The sequence below is a fragment of the Erythrolamprus reginae genome, unplaced genomic scaffold, assembly GCF_031021105.1.
Source record: "Erythrolamprus reginae isolate rEryReg1 unplaced genomic scaffold, rEryReg1.hap1 H_18, whole genome shotgun sequence".
NCBI lineage: Eukaryota > Metazoa > Chordata > Lepidosauria > Squamata > Dipsadidae > Erythrolamprus > Erythrolamprus reginae.
This window is the reverse complement of record NW_027248471.1, coordinates 31,347-49,436: the sequence shown is the minus strand read 5'-3', so window position 1 is coordinate 49,436 and position 18,090 is coordinate 31,347. Positions and strand designations below refer to the sequence as shown.

At 38.8% G+C, this 18,090-nt stretch overlaps 2 protein-coding genes across 2 annotated transcripts; both read right to left on the bottom strand.

The window, feature by feature from the left end:
* Positions 1–5,626: 5,626 nt before the first annotated feature.
* Positions 5,627–6,556, bottom strand: LOC139155389 (olfactory receptor 14A16-like). The gene has a single exon (XM_070730520.1). It carries the CDS (start codon positions 6,554–6,556, stop codon positions 5,627–5,629), a length of 930 nt encoding a protein of 309 aa, XP_070586621.1.
* Positions 6,557–14,988: 8,432 nt separating this feature from the next.
* On the bottom strand, positions 14,989–15,918 carry LOC139155381 (olfactory receptor 14A16-like). The gene has a single exon (XM_070730513.1). It carries the CDS (start codon positions 15,916–15,918, stop codon positions 14,989–14,991), a length of 930 nt encoding a protein of 309 aa, XP_070586614.1.
* Between the last annotated feature and the right edge of the window lie 2,172 nt (positions 15,919–18,090).

Here is an 18,090-nt window from a genome sequence, read left to right as displayed (position 1 = left end):
AGACAAGATAACTCCTTCCTACTTAAAAGTCTGTGCACACCAATTTGCCTCCATCTTCACCCAAATCTTCAACAAATCACAGAAATGTGCTATGTTCCTTCCTGCTTCAAGTGCTCTACTATCATCCCAGTGCCAAAGAAGCCCTTAATCAAGGAACTGAAGGATTACAGACAAGTTCCTCTAACATCTGTAGTTATAAAAATCTTTGAAAGACTAGTGATAACCCACTTGAAAACCATTATGGATCCACTGTTAGACCCCCTGCAATTTGCATACGGAGCAAATAGATCAAGAGATGATGCTGTTAATATGGCTTTGCCCTACATCCTACATCCTACATCTCCAAAGTCATACGCTAGGATCCTCGTGATATACTTTAATTCAGCATTCAAACCATCATACCAGATATCTCTTAACTAAACTAAATCAGCTAGAGGTACCTGAACACACTTGTAAGGGTTTATAAAATTGTATTTGTTTTGTCCGGGATGGGACTTTTTGCCTCTGCCAGTTGGACAAAGCTCTTTCTTCCGCAGCAGCTAATCGGCCGCTGCCTTCTCTCCCTCGCCCAAAGGCCCTAGCTCTTTGCCCCAGCCCTTTCACCACAAAAATCCAAATTCAGCCACAGCCTTTTGGCCACATGGGACACTTTGCCACCATCCAATCAGAACAGTTGTTACAAAATGCTACTTTTGGAAGGAAAGAATGGGACAGTTTGCTCTTTCATACACAAACACACACGTTGAATGATAGAGATGGAAGGGACCTCAGTGGCCATCTAGTCTGACCCCTTCTCATTCAGGAGACTTACAGAATGATAGAGAGGGAAGGAACCTTGGTGGCCATCTAGTCTGACCTGACCCACCTTCTCATTTAGGAGACTTACAGAATGATAGAGAGGGAAGGGACCTTGGTGGCCATTAGTCTGACCTGACCCACCTTGATTAGCTGCTGGGGAAGAAAGAGTTTCGTCCAACTGGCGGAGGCAAAATGTCCTAAACCCGTTTTGTCAAGTATGTATTGGTAGTATACAAAGATATAACAATGTTTATATACAGGATACTAGTAAGAGAGAAACATTAGGACATGGGATGGAAGGCATGGTGGTACACTTATGCACACCCCTTATTGACCTCTTAGGAATCAAGAGAGGTCAACAGTGGATAGTCTAAGGGTAAAGTTTTGGGGGCTAGGTGATAATACTACAGAGTCAAGTAGTGAGTTCCATGCATCAACTACTTGGTTACTAAAGTCATATTTCCTGCAATCGAGTTTGGTGTGGTTTACTTTAAGTTTGTATCTGTTGTGCACTTGTGTGTTGTTGTGGTTGAAGCTGTAGTCATTTACAGGGAGGATATAGTAGCAGATGATTTTATGGGCTATACTTAGGTCATGTTTAAGGTGACATAGTTCTAAGCTTTCTAAACCTAGGATTGTAAGTCTAGTTGTCTAGGGTATTCTGTTGTGACTGGAGGAGTGGAGGGCTCTTCTAGTAATTTGGAGTTGCCAGATGTTTGACCATTCAGACACAAAGTCAAGCTGTGTTGAAAAGTTTTACATAATTGGCAAATGGAATGCAGTTGCTTTTAATGTGATTGCAAAGGTCATTTATATAGAGTATGAAGGGTGTTGGTCCAAGTATGCTGCTGTTAAATGGAACAGGATTGGATATGGCGCTCTCTATTTTGACAACTTGTTGTCTGTTTGATAGGAACACACTTATCTAGCTTTGGAGGGATTCTGAGATGCCATAGGATTTGAATTTTAGAAGTACTTTGTCATGAACCACTGAGTCGAACGGTTTACAGAAGTCAGTGTAAAGTGCATCTATTGATTTTCCCTGATCGAAATGTGTAGTCCATATGTTTTTACAGTGAAGGAGTTGTAGGTTACAAGATCATTTTGTTCTGAAACCAAATTGTTTGTTAGAGAGTAGCTTGTTAGTTTCTAGGTTGGTTTATGATTGATTCCATGAATTTGCATGTAATGCAGCATAGAGAGATTGGTCTGTTGTTTTCAACTAGACTGGGATCTCCTTTTTTGAAGATGGGGATGACTGTTGCTTGTGACCATAGCTTTGGTAATGAGCGAAATAGCAGTGCAGTGTAGTGCAGAAGTAGACCACAAGCTCCCTTTCAGGAAGCAGCAGGTGAAGCTAGGCAAAATCACATCAGATACCCGTAAAACTAGCACAAGGGCCCCCCAAGGCTCTGTACTTTCACCACTTCTCTCTCTATATATCAATGACTGTGTCTTAAATGATCCATCTGTTAAACTACTGAAATTTTTAGATGATACAGCAATTATTGGTCTCATTTGAGACAATGATGAAACCACATACAGAAGGGAGATTGAACAACTAACCTTCTGGTGCAACCAGAACAATATAGAACTAAACACTCTCAAAACCATAGGAATGATGGTAGACTTTAGGAGAAACCCCCCCTCATCCTACCACCTTTCAAAATATTAGGCAACACAATATCAACAGTAGAGTCCTTCAAATTTCTAGGTTCTATCATATCTCAAGATCTAAAATTATCACCTAACAACAAGAACATCATCAAATGATTCCTACAGAGGAGTCTGTCATCTGCACCTCTATAACAGCCTGGTTTGTTTCTGTAACCCAACAAGACTGACACAGACTTCAGAGGATAATCAGAACTGCAGAAAAGCCAATTGCTGCCAACCTGCCTTCCATTGAGGACCTGTATTCTGCATGAGTCAAAAAGAGGTCTGTGAAAATATTTACTCACCCCTTGCATCCTGGACATAAACTGTTTCAACTTGTATTCTCAAAACATTGCTACAGAATACTGCATACCAAGACAACCAGACACAAGAACAGTTTTTCCCCGAACGCCATCACTCTGCTAAATAAATAATTCCCTCAACACTGTCAAACTATTTACTAAGTCTGCACTACTATTACTACTTTTTTCATCATTCCTATCACCCATCTCCTCCGACTTATGACTGTATGATTGTAACCTGTTGCTTATATCCTTAAGATTTTTGTTAAAGTTGATTGTTTCCTCATTGCTTATTTGTCCCCTATGACAATCATTAAATGTTGTACCTCATGATTCTTGACAAATGTATCTTTTTCTTTTATGTTCACTGAGAGCATATGCACCAAGGACAAATTCCTTGTGTGTTTAATCACACTTGGCCAACAAGGAATTCTATTCTATTCTATATTCTATTCTATTCTATTCTATTCTATTCCACTCCACTCCACTCCATTCTATTCTAGCTGTCAAATTTGAAGCCCCTGGGTTAGTGGTTAGGGGTACAAGAGTCTTCAGTTCCCATTCCTGAGCTAGCATGACTGGAATAGGAATTCTGGTAACTGAACAATTGTTAAAACTGTCAAGTTTGAAGTTTGTAAATAGGGTACATGGTTGTAAAAGTATACATGTTTGTAAAAAGTATTCTGCTACACTGGTATTTTATTAAATAATATATTACACCATTTGGTTCACAATATTTTTTTCCTTGTTTTCCACCTCTAAAATCTAGATGCTTCTTATAATCTGGTGCATCTTATACTCCAAAAAATACTGTAATTCTCCAGGAAACATCCATCAGATTTTGGCTTACTTTACAAAAATTAAGAATTTGTTTAAAATGGCCAGTATTTAGCACTAGCAATAGCATTTCGACTTATATAGCAGTTCACAGTGCTTACAGTCCTCTCTAAGTGGTTTACAGAGAGTAAGCCTATTGCACCCACAAATCTGGGTTCTCATTTTACCAACTTTGGAAATAGTCAACCTTGAGGCTACAAAGATTTGATCTCCCAAACTGCTGGCAGCAGTGTTCCCTCTAAGCTGAGTTGTGCGCTGTAGCACAGAAGATTTAAAATCTCAGCCCAGAAGATTGCAATTTTAGTGCAGAGGACTGACCTCTGTGTTAGAATTGGTAAACTGTGCTGAGATTTTAAATTTCCATGCTATAGCGCACAGTAAAGGTGGAAAGGCGGGAAAGAAAGAGGCCAATTGCAGGACTGCTTTCCTTCCCGCCCCTTTAACCCTTTCTCCTTCCAGCTAGGGTGGGTAAGCCCCTTACAATGGGGGGGTTGCAGATCTGCTGGACTGCTGCCAGCTCGATGTCTGTCCACGGGGGTGGGGGTGGGGTGGATCCACCGGACCAACAATGTCTGTCTGTGGGGGAGGGCAGATATGCCGGCCCCGCCATCCCGATGTCCGTCTGCAGGGGGGCAGATCTGCCAGACCAATGATGGCTGTCTGTGGGGGGATAGAGATAAAGAGGGGGGGAGAGAAAGGAAGGAGAGAGAAAGGGAGGGAGAGAAAGGAAACAGAGAGAAAGGGAGGGAGAGAAAGAAGGAATAGAGGAGGGACAGAAAGAAAGAATGAGAGATAGAAATGATAAAGAGAAAGACAGAGGGAGAGAAAGGGAGAGCGAGAAAGGAAGGGAGAGAAAGAGGGAATGAAGGAGGAAGAGAAAGAAAGAGTGAGAGATTGAAAGGATGGAGAGAAAGAGGGAGGGAGAGAAAGGAAAGAGAGAAAGTGAGGGAGAGAAAGGAAAGAGAGATGAGAGAGGAAGGAGGAGAGAGAAAGGGGGAGCAAATTATGGATGTCAGAACTCGCGCATGCGTGATAGCGCGTGCCCATACTTCATTCATTCATTCATTTATTTAGACTTCTATGCTGCCCAGTCCCAAAGGAGGCAAGGGGGAGAGGAATGGGAAGGAGGAGGAAGAGAAGGAGGGGGAAGAGGAGAGAGAGGAAGCATTTTTAAATCATTTTTATATTTTTGAAACTAAGTACCTGAATACATCATGCTGCTATCAGAAATAAAGTCAGAGAAGCTCAATGGGGACTCTGAAAGGTTATATATAATGTATATTTTATAGTTATGTTCTACAAAAATTCTCAAAACATTGTTTTATATTATTATATGATACAAATTAAAATATTGATTGTTTTTAAAGGAAAAGTTCTATCATACTTTGCATTGATACAAATTTTTAACTGAAGACTTGCTTCAACTCAAGGTTGGCCATTTATCAGTACTCTTTCATAAATGTTATTTATCCAGATCAAGTTTATTCTATATTAAATACACAGGCTAGGTTTCTTAAGTAATCTCAAAGAAAAGATTATATATCCATGAAATTAACTTTGGTTCTTGTTTTTTTTCATGCAGGTGCATATATTTCTTTTTTCTTTTTGATAGTATCTCTAGATAAATATACAGATTTAATTAATGTGAATGCTACAGTAAAATGCATCTGTTGTATGAAAATAGCAATTAAGCAAGCCTGTATAAAATTTATATTTAGGTTAATCTATACATAGGCAGGAACTTTACAATTACAATTTTATACATTTCTTTTATTTCTTTGATAAATATCTAATATAAATAATAATCAATGCATGCTCGTTTAAAGGAAAAGGAGTATGAAATTAAATGGCACAATTAGCATTCTGCTGGTTTTTTAGTGTTCTTTCACAAAGAGTTAATAGTAGTAGTTGTGAGAAAATGATAATCTTTATCTAAATTAAGCTTTATTAGTTATTAGCTGCCAGCCTTGTGTTCAAGCAATAACTTAAAGCATTTATTAAAATAAATAAAATTGGAGGGAGAGGGAAATAGGTCAGGTATTGGGAAAAAACTTGAAGATCATCTTCCAGAATGCCATTTTAAGGTCCTTGTTCCTCATACTGTAGATCAATGGATTCAAAATTGGCGGCACTACACAGTAAAATGTTGAAATCAGGATATCTGATTTTGACGGAAAGCTAGATGGGGGTTTCAGATATGCAAAATTACCACTTACCATAAACAGACAAATGACTAGGAGATGAGGTAAGCAAGTAGAGAAGGCCTTTTGTTTTCCTTGGGTAGATGGGATTTGCAAAACTGTCTTAAAAATCCTCACATATGAAAACACAATTAAAAAAAAAAGAATGAATACTAAACAAGAACTCATGATAAGTACCCATTCTTCTGCAACATAAGAGTCAGAGCAAGAGATCCTGAGCAGTTGAGGAATTTCACAAAAGAACTGATTGATGATTTTAGAACAGAACTTCACAAAAAACAAGTTTCCTGTGTGGAGCATAGAATAAGACAGCCCACCCATCCAGACACTGGTTGCCATTTGGATACAGGTTTTTTTGCTCATTATATTCTCATAATGCAGTGGGCTGCAAATGGCTACATAACGATCATAGGCCATGACACACAGGAGAAAGAAGTGAGACACCGTAAAGAAAAGAAGAAAGAAAACTTGGCAGAGACATCCAGAGTAAGAAATGGCTTCTGTGTTCATCAAAGAATTCAGCATTGATTTGGGAACAGTGACCGAGATGGAGCCAAGATCTTGCAAGGAGAGATTGACTAAAAAAAAATACATGGGCGAATGGAGTTGATGGCTATAAACAATGACAGTGATGATGATGATGTTTTCAATAACTGCTACCAAATAAATGGTTAAAAAAATAACAATATGGAATATCCATAGCTTCTCAGTATCAGGAAATCCATGCAAAAGAAATTCACTTACTCCAGATTCATTTTCCATTTGGCTTTTTAGACTTCAGAGCTTCTAATAGGAAAGCAACCCTCACACTCTTTTCTTGTATATCTATGGCTATATTCAATGCCTTTCAAACAATTTATTTTTATGTTGGAGTGTAAGGTAAAAAAGAAAATTATGTATGGGATGCTTGTAATGATCCTCAGGGAGAAGATAATTTCTCAGGAGCCTAGTTTACTTTTGCAGTCATGTAGGTGTTGGAAAATGTGATTAGAGCTTTGTTCATTCAAAGAGAGGGAGAAAGAGAGGGAGGGGAAGAGAGGAAGGAAGGAAGAAATAAACATAAAGGGAGAGAGGGAGAAAGAGAGGGAGGGGAATTGGGGAAGGAAGGAAGAGATAAATATAAAGGGAGAGAGGGAGAGAAAGGGAGGAAGAGAGGAAGGAAGGAAGAGATAAATATAAAGGGAGAGAGGGAAAAAGAGAGGGAGGGGAAGAGGGGAAGGAAGGAAAAGAGAGAGAGAAAGAGAAAAAAGTGGAAGGAATAGAGAAGGAAAGGAAGGAAGGGAGAGATAGAGAAAGAGAGACAGAGATAGAGAAGATAGGAAGGAAGAGAGAGAGTGAGAGAGAGCAAGAAAGCAAGAGAGAGAGAGGAGTGGAAGGAAGAGAGAGAGAGAGAAATGATAGAATAAAGGGGAGAAAAAAGAGAAATGAGAAAATGATTGAGGCAGAGAATGACAGGAAAGAGAGAGAAACAGAGAGAGAAATGACTCTTGATTTAAAGCAAATGGTAAAAGCACTTAAATAATAACAGAGAAAAAAAACCCAGCCCTCACCTGTTTTTATTAATAGTTATGTTTTTGGATTTGCTGGTTGTTTTAGTTTTAATAGTAATAGAGTTTTGTTTTGTTTTATTATTGATTTCTTTTAATAAAAAGAAGGGATTTATTATTTATTTATTTATTTATTTATTTGTTTATTTATTTATTTGTTTATTTATTTATTTGTTTATTTATACTTCTATGCCGCCCAGTCCCAAGGGGACTGCCGCTCAGACACTATACTTTTCCGCCCAGCCCCCCAAAAAATTAGAGGGAACATTGGCGGCCGGTATTTGTAGGGACCTTACCTTCTTAGAATTCTTTCCCCTAGTAGTAGCGATGGAACTTTGGGGAGAACAGCTTGCCAACCGGATGGTCCACTTTTGGTGTGACAACTTGGTGGTTGTCCACGTGGCTAATTCATTGTCGTCCAAAAACAAATGGGTAATGCTCCTTGTTCGTTTTTTCATCAGTAGAGCTTTGGCTCTAAACGCACTGTTCACAGTGTGCCACGTCCCCAGATTGGAGAATGGCGCAGCTGATGCTTTATCCCGTGGACAGCTGGCCAGGTTACGGGCTTTGGCGCCCAGGGTATGGAGCATACTAGACAGGATGCCACGGCATTTATGGAGCCTGGCAGGACTGCTGAACCCTGGAGGCAGGAGGCAGATTAGGCCATTGGGTTGTCTTTAGCCCCGAGCACCCGGGCTGCTTACCAAAGAACAGGTAAGGAGTTGTGGGACTTTAGGTCAAGCAAGGGTTACAGACAGATTTGGCCCATACTGATTGAACAGTTGTTGGAGCACTGTGTGCTGTTACATCAACGGGGTTTGAATGTTAAAACCAACAAGGGTAAGTTAGCGAGCCTAGCGTTTATCACCAAGGCTCATGGGTTTACTGATACCTGTAGGGACTTCCGCGTCAAGAGGATATTGGAAGGATGGTTCCGGGAACGCCCATGGCCAGTATCCGACACCCGGTGACCGCTGTCCATCTCACAGCTGTCGGCCTTAAGCCAAACTTGGGCCAGGCTGTGTACTTCTCAGTATGAAGCCTACCTGTTCCACGTGACAGCAATGATGCTTTTCTTTGGGGCATTTAGGATAAGTGAGGTTCTGGCCACCTCCCATAGGGATGTTAGTTTGTGCGCGCTCCAATGGAGTGATGTGCATTACCAGGAAACGGGTCCCCCTCTGCCTGTGCCAGTCCAAAACGGACCAGCATGGCCACGGGACGGAGATCACATTAGCGCCAACAACAAACAAGGGGGTGTGCCTGGTGGCAGCGTTGGTGGCCTTCCGCGCAGTTTGTGGTGAAGGCCAGGGAAACTTCTTTCACCATAGTAATGGGGCCCCTTTAACCAAGTATCAGTTCTGGACAGTCACATCCAGGGCCTTAGAGCAGATAGGTGTGGACCCATCCAGGTTCGGCACACATTCCTTCCGAATAGGCGCTGCCCCTGCAGCTGCAGCAGCTGGTTTTGCAGACCACCGCATCATGGCCATCGGCCGCTGGAGGTCCGCAGCATTCAATTTGTATGTTAGGCCCCCTCAATAGGGTCCCCGTTATTAGCTGTTTTTAATTGTTGCTTGTTCTTTCAGCCGTTTCTGCTTCCCAGCCCTTCGTTTGGCTCTGTGGCCCCAGTTTCATTTTTTGGGCCGGAAGGTTTGCTGCGAAGTCTCCCTTCGGATCGCAGCTGTCCCTGGGCCTTCGGACAGAAGTTGTGTGGTTGGGCTGCAGGGGTCTGCGTTGGGAGGGGCTCCTCCCTCTGGTTTTTGGCCGGTGCCAATCCGAGAGAGCCCCCGAGTTGTTGGTGATCCATCTTGGGGGCAACGACTTTGGTGTTTTGAGTGGCTTGAAGGTGAGCATCCAAGCCCATGATGACCTCCGGGCCATTGCTGCTGCTTTCCCGGACACACATATTGTGTGGTCTGAGATTCTCCCCACACGGAATGCTGTGTCTCCCGAAGCTGTCAACAAGACCAGGTTAAGGGTTAATCTGGCCATTGGGAAGGTTGTTAGGGAGTTGGGTGGATACATAGTGAAACATCCCCTGATTAAATTTGGAACACCCTGGCTCTACCGGGCCGACGGCGTTCACCTCTCAGATGAGGGGAACGCCATTTTCCTGTCGGACCTGCAGAGGTGCCTCTAGGAATTAGTTTAGGAGGCTGAGTGGGGGTCGGGGGGGCAAGATTGAGATATGACCCCCCTCCGTGGCAGGTTAGGGGCAGAAATGGGCAATTAGAAGTGACTGCGCATGCTCCTTTGGGCATCCTTTTAAAGGGTGATGGACCGCCTCTCTCCAGGATCTAGAGGTTGGAACAACGTCGGGGATTGGAGAGAGGATGTCCATGGGAACCACCGGATCCAATTTCCCACAGGGATTGGAGGGTGAGCTCCTCCCACACGACTAAAGGCTTGGATCCAGGTGAAGATGGCTACCTTCACCTGGTTCAGCAAGGAGTTTTTGCCCAATGTTGCCAAGGAAGTTTCTGGTAGGAATTTCCGCCCCGTTAGTTTTGGCCTCTGCAGGTCCTTAGTTATGTTGAATTTGAATATTTAAATTTACGTATTTAAATTATGTTATTTAAATTTATGTTAATTTAATAAAATGACCCTTTATTTAATCCACAATATGTCTCAGCGTCTTTACTCCGCTTCCGGGGCAAATCCATTTTACTAAAGACAAGTATGTAATTTTGAAATTAACAGCATAATTTTTATATAAATTGAAATAATTGAACACAGTGGGGGGGACTTTTATGTGCAAAATAAACAAATAAGCATCAATATTTTCAGTTCAATTTTCATTTCATTATGTTCAGAAATGTGGAAGTGCCTGACGGGTATTGCCATCTTGACGAGGATGGTATTTGCGTAGGGCCAAACTTCCCCTTCAGCAGTTATTGCCTTTGGGGGGGAAAGGGGCAAGGAAAAAGAAGCAGCATGGTGGGAAGCACTGGTGGGCAGAGCCCATTACCCAAAGAGGATGAGAAGGAAGAGTTTTCTTTGGCAGCATGGCTGTTGGACACCATCCTTTGTTCCCTGTATGACTTCGGTGGGGGATCTCAAATCTGATTTTTTTCCCCAGGGCCTATGGGTTTTGGTGTTGCTTTCCCCTATTCTTATCCCCTATTCCCCCTCTTTTCCTTTCCCATTCCGGGTTCTTAGCCATCTCCTGCTCTCAATATTATATTAACAATATTGTTAGTGCATCATTGTATTATACTGCATATCTACACACTACACATATTGTATTACACTACATATTTAAAGCCTTACTTACCTTATCCAGCTCTTCAATGGACAGATGGCAGGGGTGTGAGGTTTGCCTCAACCAAAGGAGCTGGTACCTGCACTGAGGAGAAGGCAAGCCTGCAATTTATAGCTCCCTCCCCCCCTTTGTGAGAGGGGCTGTTGCTGCCCTATCACTTGCCCTATCACAGTTCCAATTTTCATGCTCCCGGCTACCTTTGCATGGCAGTTATAAACTGCTGTAAGGAGGTCTGTTGTCACATGCACAGCCATGTGGCTGCACACCTTGCAGAGAACATAGGTAACAATTGAGCCCTGTAGCCCCTTTTTCAACACATGTCCAGGAGCCATAGCATCTGATATGGTCCTGGTAGGCTCTGGCAACAACTGACCCAATGTGGAATTCTGTTGATTTCTTCCCATCATTTTGGATGGCAGGTGCCTGGTTGGTTCACAGTAGTCAAATCACAACTGATCCAAAGAGGGTAATCCTATAACTGTAGTAACCACACATGATAGCTGTCTAAGTCCAGCCGTGACAGCGTATTTGCCAGTTTGGTGCCAGAACACAGGATCAGGGATTGGGGACAATGGAGCAACCTACCTACCTATTGGTGGCAAAAGCAATTTTAGGGTTTCTAAATGAAACAAAGCAAACAAAAAATGGTGGGTGTTAGCAAAAAGAATAATACTCATAATAGTAACTTCTTGCTGATAACTCTTAAAAATAAATTACCAAACCTGGACAACATTTTAATTTGCTTGATTCAATACTGTTATCTATGGAATGTTTGTGTGTAAGTTTTTATATAAGGGTTTTTTTTAGGTTTTTAATGTAAAATTGTTATTTTAGACTTAATATTAGATTTGTAATTGTATACTGTTTTATCACTGCTGTGAGCCGCCCCGAGTCTGCGGAGAGGGGCGGCATACAAATCTAATAAATAAATAAATAAATACTGTAATATATCTTAAAACAATATAGAAAGAAAGTAAAAACTTGATATTGAAAACAATCCCAGTTTTTTCAAATCATGAAGATCGATACAAATATCTGGAGAGAGACAGATGGACAGACAGAAATATATTTCCCAGTATATTTTCCAATTGTATGTGTGATCAATAGTAATCATTTTAAAAAACTTTTTCTCTCACAGATATTATAAAGTCTGTTATAAAGTGGCAGGGATTTTGTACATTACTATTTCAACATTCATTTAAAACCATAATTATTCTTATTTATTTATTTATTTATTTATCAAACAATTATAGGATGGTAATTTGTACAAATAAGACATTAGATAAGTAATGGTAAAAAGTAACAAAAGAAGACAATAGGACAGGGACGGTAGGCACAATGGTGCGCTTATGCATACCCCTTACAAACCTCTTAGATAGGGGAAGAGGTCAATTGTAGATAGTCTAAGGTTAAAGGTTTTGGGGTTAGGAGTAGAAACCACAGAGTCAGGTAGTGCATTCCAGGCATTGATTTCTCTGTTGCTGAAGTTGTATTTTTTGCAGTCAAGTTTGGAGCGGTTGACATTTAGTTTAAATAGATTTCATGCTCGTGTGTTGTTGTGGTTGAAAGTGAAGTAGTCGTTAACAGGTAGGACATTTTGGTATATGATTTTATGAACTATAATTAAGTTGGAACAGAGACAATGGAGTTGTAAGTTGTCTAAACCAAGAATTTTGAGTCTGGTGGAGTAAGGTATTTTGTTATGAGAAGGGGATTGAAATATTTCTGGACACTCTCAATTGTGTTGATGTCAGATATGCAATGTGGGTTCCATACAGGTGAGCTGTATTCTAGGATTGATCTGACAAATGTTTTGTAAGCTCTTGTTAGGAGTTCAAAATTACCAAAGAAGAAACTGTGAAGTTTTAGGTTAAGAACTTTTAAAGCCTTTTTGGAAATGTTGTTGTAGTGGGCTCTAGGATTTAGGTCATTGGATATGAGTACTCCAAGGTCTCTGACAGATTGTCAAGTTCAATTCCTCCAAGTTTATATTTAGTATTCTGATTCTTTTTACCAATGTGTAATACAGAGCATTTAGTGATGGAGATTTGAAGTTGCCAGGTTTTAGACCATTCTGCTACATCTTTTTGAAGGCTAGCAGTATTGTCGGTGGTTGACATCATCTGCAAAGAGAACACAATTGCTTGTGATGCAATTGAAAAGGTCGTTTATGTATAGTATGAATTTGTATGCAAAATCTTTAAAAAGAGGAGAGATATCTTGTTGTTCATATATTGACAGCAGCCAGAATATTATATGCCCAATATGGGAAAAAAGACACAATTCCATCCTCTCTACATTTTATAAACAAGGTACACGAATGTGCGGAACTGATTTAAATGACCTATGAAATTCAAGACAGAGACAAAACGGATTTTTATAATGCTTGAGATCAATGGTACAAATGGATAAAATGATTCAAATACAGTAAAAAGTAAAGAAAATTAAATTAATAAATTCAAAAATATACAGAATTCAACCCAAAAAAGGAAAGCTATTATATTTCAGATAAGAGGTACAACAAATTCTTTCATTGATGACTACCCGATAAACTGTGAAATGTAAGAAAAATCTAAGATACACAAGTACCTAAGAATGCTTCTACTTAAGAATTTTTTTAGATAAGAACTGAGTGTTCAAGATTTTTTTGTCTCTTCTTAAGAACCATTTTCTACTTAAGAACTGAGCCTGGAAAAATTTCCCAGGAAATTTGAGAGTGCCACAAAGGGCTGGCCAGTTTCCTGCCATTCCCCCTATAATCCTGGCCATCTTGGGCTTTTATGGGCTGCCAGAGGAGTCTTTCGGTGGCGCTTAAGCAGTCCAGAGTGAACGAAGCAATCTTTAGTCTATGTAGATGTGGGAAAATATGATTAGAGATTTGTTCATATTTCCTTAAATCTATAGAAAAAAGATGATTTGATAGTTGCAAATGATATCTATACTGATGTCATTTCCAGAAGTAAAGTCTCTACATTTGTATGCATAATTGTTTTTGCTTATTTTTCCTTAGCTAAATACTTCAATTTTGCATGTAAGCTGCTATAGTGGAGATTGTGTAAATAGTTCAATATAAACAAAGAGTTTTTAAAAATAAATTTAAAGTAATATTCCAGGAAATGCCCATATAATTTTAGCTTATCTTTAAAAAACTAAGTAATTGTTAAAAAATTACCTGTATCCAGGGTGGGGATGGTGTGCCACTCCCTTTGCTACTGGTGTGCTTTGTGTGCAGCTTCATGTCTTCATACGTGTGCGTGCGCATATGAGCAAGATTTTGCTTCTGTATATGTGCAGAAAACAAAATATCATGAGGGGACATGCATGAGAGAGAGATTTCAGCGATTGTTTTGCTTCCACTCATGTGCAGAAGCAAACAAAAATCACTGAAACTTGTGAGATTTTGCTTCCTGCGCATGTACAGAAGCAAAATTTTGCTCGGATGTGCTTGTATGCATGCCAGAGACGTGAAGCTGTGTGTGCAGCTCAATTTTTGCTACTGGTGCAATATCCTTATCTGTACGAATAGCAACCCTCTACTGCCTGTATTCCCACTAGATAATAAAATATATTTTTAAAATTATCTGTCTTATTTATAATTGTAAGTAACTAATTATATTTGAATGAAGGACTATAGCAACAGCAATAGCATTTACACTTATATACTGCCCCGAGTCTGTGGAGCGGGGAAGCATACAAAATCTAACAAAACTTAATAAACTTCATAGTGACTTTATACCCCTCCCTAAGCAATTTACAGAATCAGCATATTGCCCCCAACAATCTGGGTCCTCATTTTACCCATCTCAGAAGGATGGAAAGATAAATCAATCTTGAGCCGGTGATGACATTTGAATTCCTGAACTACAGCTAGCAGTTAGCTGAAGTAGCCTGCAGTGCTGCTGCACTCTAACCACTGCGCCGCCCTGGCTCTACCACAGTAGAGGAGGAGAAGGAGGAAGAGGAAGAGGAGAATAAATTATATTAAATAGAGTTGACGAGTCAAAAGTTTTTTAAAAATCATCTTTGTATTTCCAAAACCCTGGGAACAAACAAATACATCAGAACACTATCTTTTTTTAAAATAATTAGTGTGTTTAATTAGGACATTTAATATTTTTTCAAATTCAGAAGATGGGCAAATTTTCAAGTTTCAACCTTATATTAATTTTAAATTCTTTCTGGAACATGGCTTTGCCTAAATTTTGGTGATATCCTATTTAAAATATATTTAATCTCCCTAAAATTTATTTATTATTTATTTATTTATTACTTAGATTTGTATGCCGCCCCTCTCCGAAGACTCGGGGCGGCATTATATGCATTATATGAAAGTGAATAAGTCAATGCAAAACTCACTGTGATATGAAAACATTAAAATAGGTTTATATAGAAGAACATACTGAAAGAAATAACTTTGTGAGGGCAACTGTGAGCTCTTTATTTCTCATACTATAGATCACTGGATTCAGCAGAGGTGGGACAAAGGTATATACCATAGTCAGTACCAAATTGAAACTAGATGGAATATTAGAAGGTGGTTTTAAGTAGGCAAACCACCCAGTGGATATTAATATGGAAAATACAGTGAGGTGTGGAATGCAGGTTGCAAAGGCTTTTTGTCGTCCATGAATAGAAGGGATTCTTAGAACTGTTGTAAAGATCAGCACATATGTTATGATGATAAAGACAATGCAAGCTCCTTCTATCATAATATTGATTGCCAGAACAATAAGTTCGGGTTGGTATGAATCAGAGCATGCTAGCTTGAGTAACTGTGGGATTTCACAGTAGAACTGATTGACAATATTGGAGCAAAAAGGGACTGCAAATGTGCCTGTAGTATGCATTGCTCCATTGAAAATTCCCATTAGCCAAGCACAAAGCACCATTTGTGCACAAGCTTGCCTATTCATCACCATCCCATAATGCAGTGGATGGCAAATGGCAACATAACGATCATATGCCATGACTGTAAGGAGGGAGAAATCAGATCCAACAAAGGATACAAAACAGAAAACCTGACCCACACACCCCGAGTAAGAAATGTTTCTAGAGTTCATGAAAGAATTGCCCATGGATTTGGGAATAATAGTAGAAACAGAGCCAAGGTCCTGAATAGCCAAGTTCATCAGGAAGAAATACATCGGGGTGTGAAGGCGATGATCAAAAATAACAGCAGAAATAATCATGAGATTCCCTAAGACAATTGCCAGATACAGTACCAAGAACAGAAAAAAGTGGAGTATCTGTAATTCCCAGACTTCTGAGAATTGAAGGAGCAGAAAATAGGAAGGATGTGACATATTATCCATTGTATTAAGAGGTAAAGTATCTAAAAGAAAAGGAAAATTAAATTAGGCAATTCCCAGCTTCCAAAAATATTTTTCTAAAGTTCTTTGGGCATTTCAAGTCTACAAGTACTATCCTGTATGTGTTAAAGCAAACTTTCCCTCTCCTGTGTTAACTAGAAGTGACTCTTACAAAAGCAATGTTGTCTTCTTTTTTCCTCCTAAGCCTCTTTGCGTAGACCCACAAATTATAGCCTATTCTTATGCAAAAAATATTTATTCCCACTTTCAGACAAGAAAGTCAGCACTGGATTTTGATTAGCCTTTCAATTCTGAGGGAATTAAAATTACAGGTGAATAATTTGAAAGGAGAGAGAAACTTACTTATATGAAATAAGTAAAAAAGATTATTGCAAACTATCACCAGAAAACATCAGTAATAACTACCAGCACACAAACAATTTACTATATTTTGCAAAAAAACTTATCATTGTCTGAAAATTTATTAAATTAAAATTCAGTTAGTTAATAGTTCTTAAAGACATGATCAGTCTGAAATATTTCCAACTGACCTCAGAAAATCTCTTCATAAATAAATACACTGATATTTTATTTCTATATGAAATAAATATATGTGGCAGGTTCATGTGATAGAATGGGGATATAACAAATTGTTGGTAGTGATTAAAAAAAAAAAAAGAAAGAGAAAAAGAAAGGAAAGGAAAAAAGTTCTGCCCTTATGGAAACCTTGGGGGGAATCAGGAAAGGATGCAAGGTAACCCCCCCCCCCCCCCAAATCATTCCCTCTTCATCTTGACATTATTGACTAAGTTGTCTCCATCCCACAAAGCCCATCATCAATATGAATTGAAATTCTGTAGGTATAAAATTCGTGCCAGATTCAATCATTCCACCAACTGCCATGTGATCATAGAAACAATGCAATTTGTTTATTGTAGAGAGAGACTACATACATCCTCCTGTATACTCTCAAGCACATTTTAAAGACTTTGTAAATAAACTCATATTGATGATAAGCAATTTCATCTTATCTACCGAACGTCATCCAAATTATTATTGAAAAGAAAACTATGGACAAGAATTTCTGAGACTGTATCCGGTTTATTTACAAAAAAAAATATCAACAAAATGGTCATAGTAGTCTGGATTAATCAATTTTTTTAAAAATATCTAAATATTTTCCACAGAATAGATCCCTACTAATGAGTTCTTGCATGCTGTTTTATGTTTTACACATGCTTTCAAAGCATTTGCATTAACATTTTGGATTAAAAGCACCAATAAAGTGAAAATATGCTGAAAAAGAGAGGAAGAAAAGCAAAAGGAAGAAGCAAATAAGCAAATAAGCAAAAGAAAGAAAGAAGCAAATAGACTACACTCTTGTATACATAGCCCACTTTGACATTTATCTTTTAATTGCAACACTATAACAGAATATAAATTCTGAATTTATACTTGAACTTGACTTATCATTTTAAGAACATAAAAAGGATTTTCTATTTTCTATTGTTAAAAAATAAGGACAATAGAGGTGGTATTCATTTCTGGGTGCTTGACCTTAATAATTTTAAAATTCATACCTATCTGCAATAATTGTGTAATTAGACATTTTGAAATGTCCACAGATTGTATCTTGCCATTAGAAACCAATTGAATTATGGTAAAAGACTATCCGCTTTTGATTACATAAAAAAGGCCAGTTCTATTGTTTGCTGCTCTTTAATCTCTTTATGTCGATGAAATTGACAAATATATTAAAATTTCAAATGTTAAAGTTGTCTAAGAAGTTGAGAAATGGCTTTCTTTTTCTAAAATATAAAGTATATAAAGAAAGAACTTAACTTATTATTTAGCAGTTTTCTTGGAACTTACCGGGAATTTTCTCTTCAGGTTTGAAATATGATATCATGAATGACATTTAAGTAAGTTTCCTTCCTTCCTTCCTTCCTTCCTTCCTTCCTTCCTTCCTTCCTTCCTTCCTTCCTTTTCTGTTGCTGTTGTTTCTTCAAATAGCAAAATATTATTGTTCCCATCACAAGAAAAATATTGTTTTTATTACTATAGATTTATTGTCTGTCATTCTGTAAACCAAAACTATAACTATGCAAAATATAGCTGTGCCATGGAACTGAGTAATGTTGAAATCCCAAAAGGATCAAAGAATTTAATTTCTGA

Coding starts and splice junctions, on each gene's coding strand:
- LOC139155389 (XM_070730520.1), bottom strand. CDS start 6,556: ATGGAAAATGAATCTGGAGTAAGTGAATTTCTTTTGCATGGATTTCCT.
- LOC139155381 (XM_070730513.1), bottom strand. CDS start 15,918: ATGGATAATATGTCACATCCTTCCTATTTTCTGCTCCTTCAATTCTCA.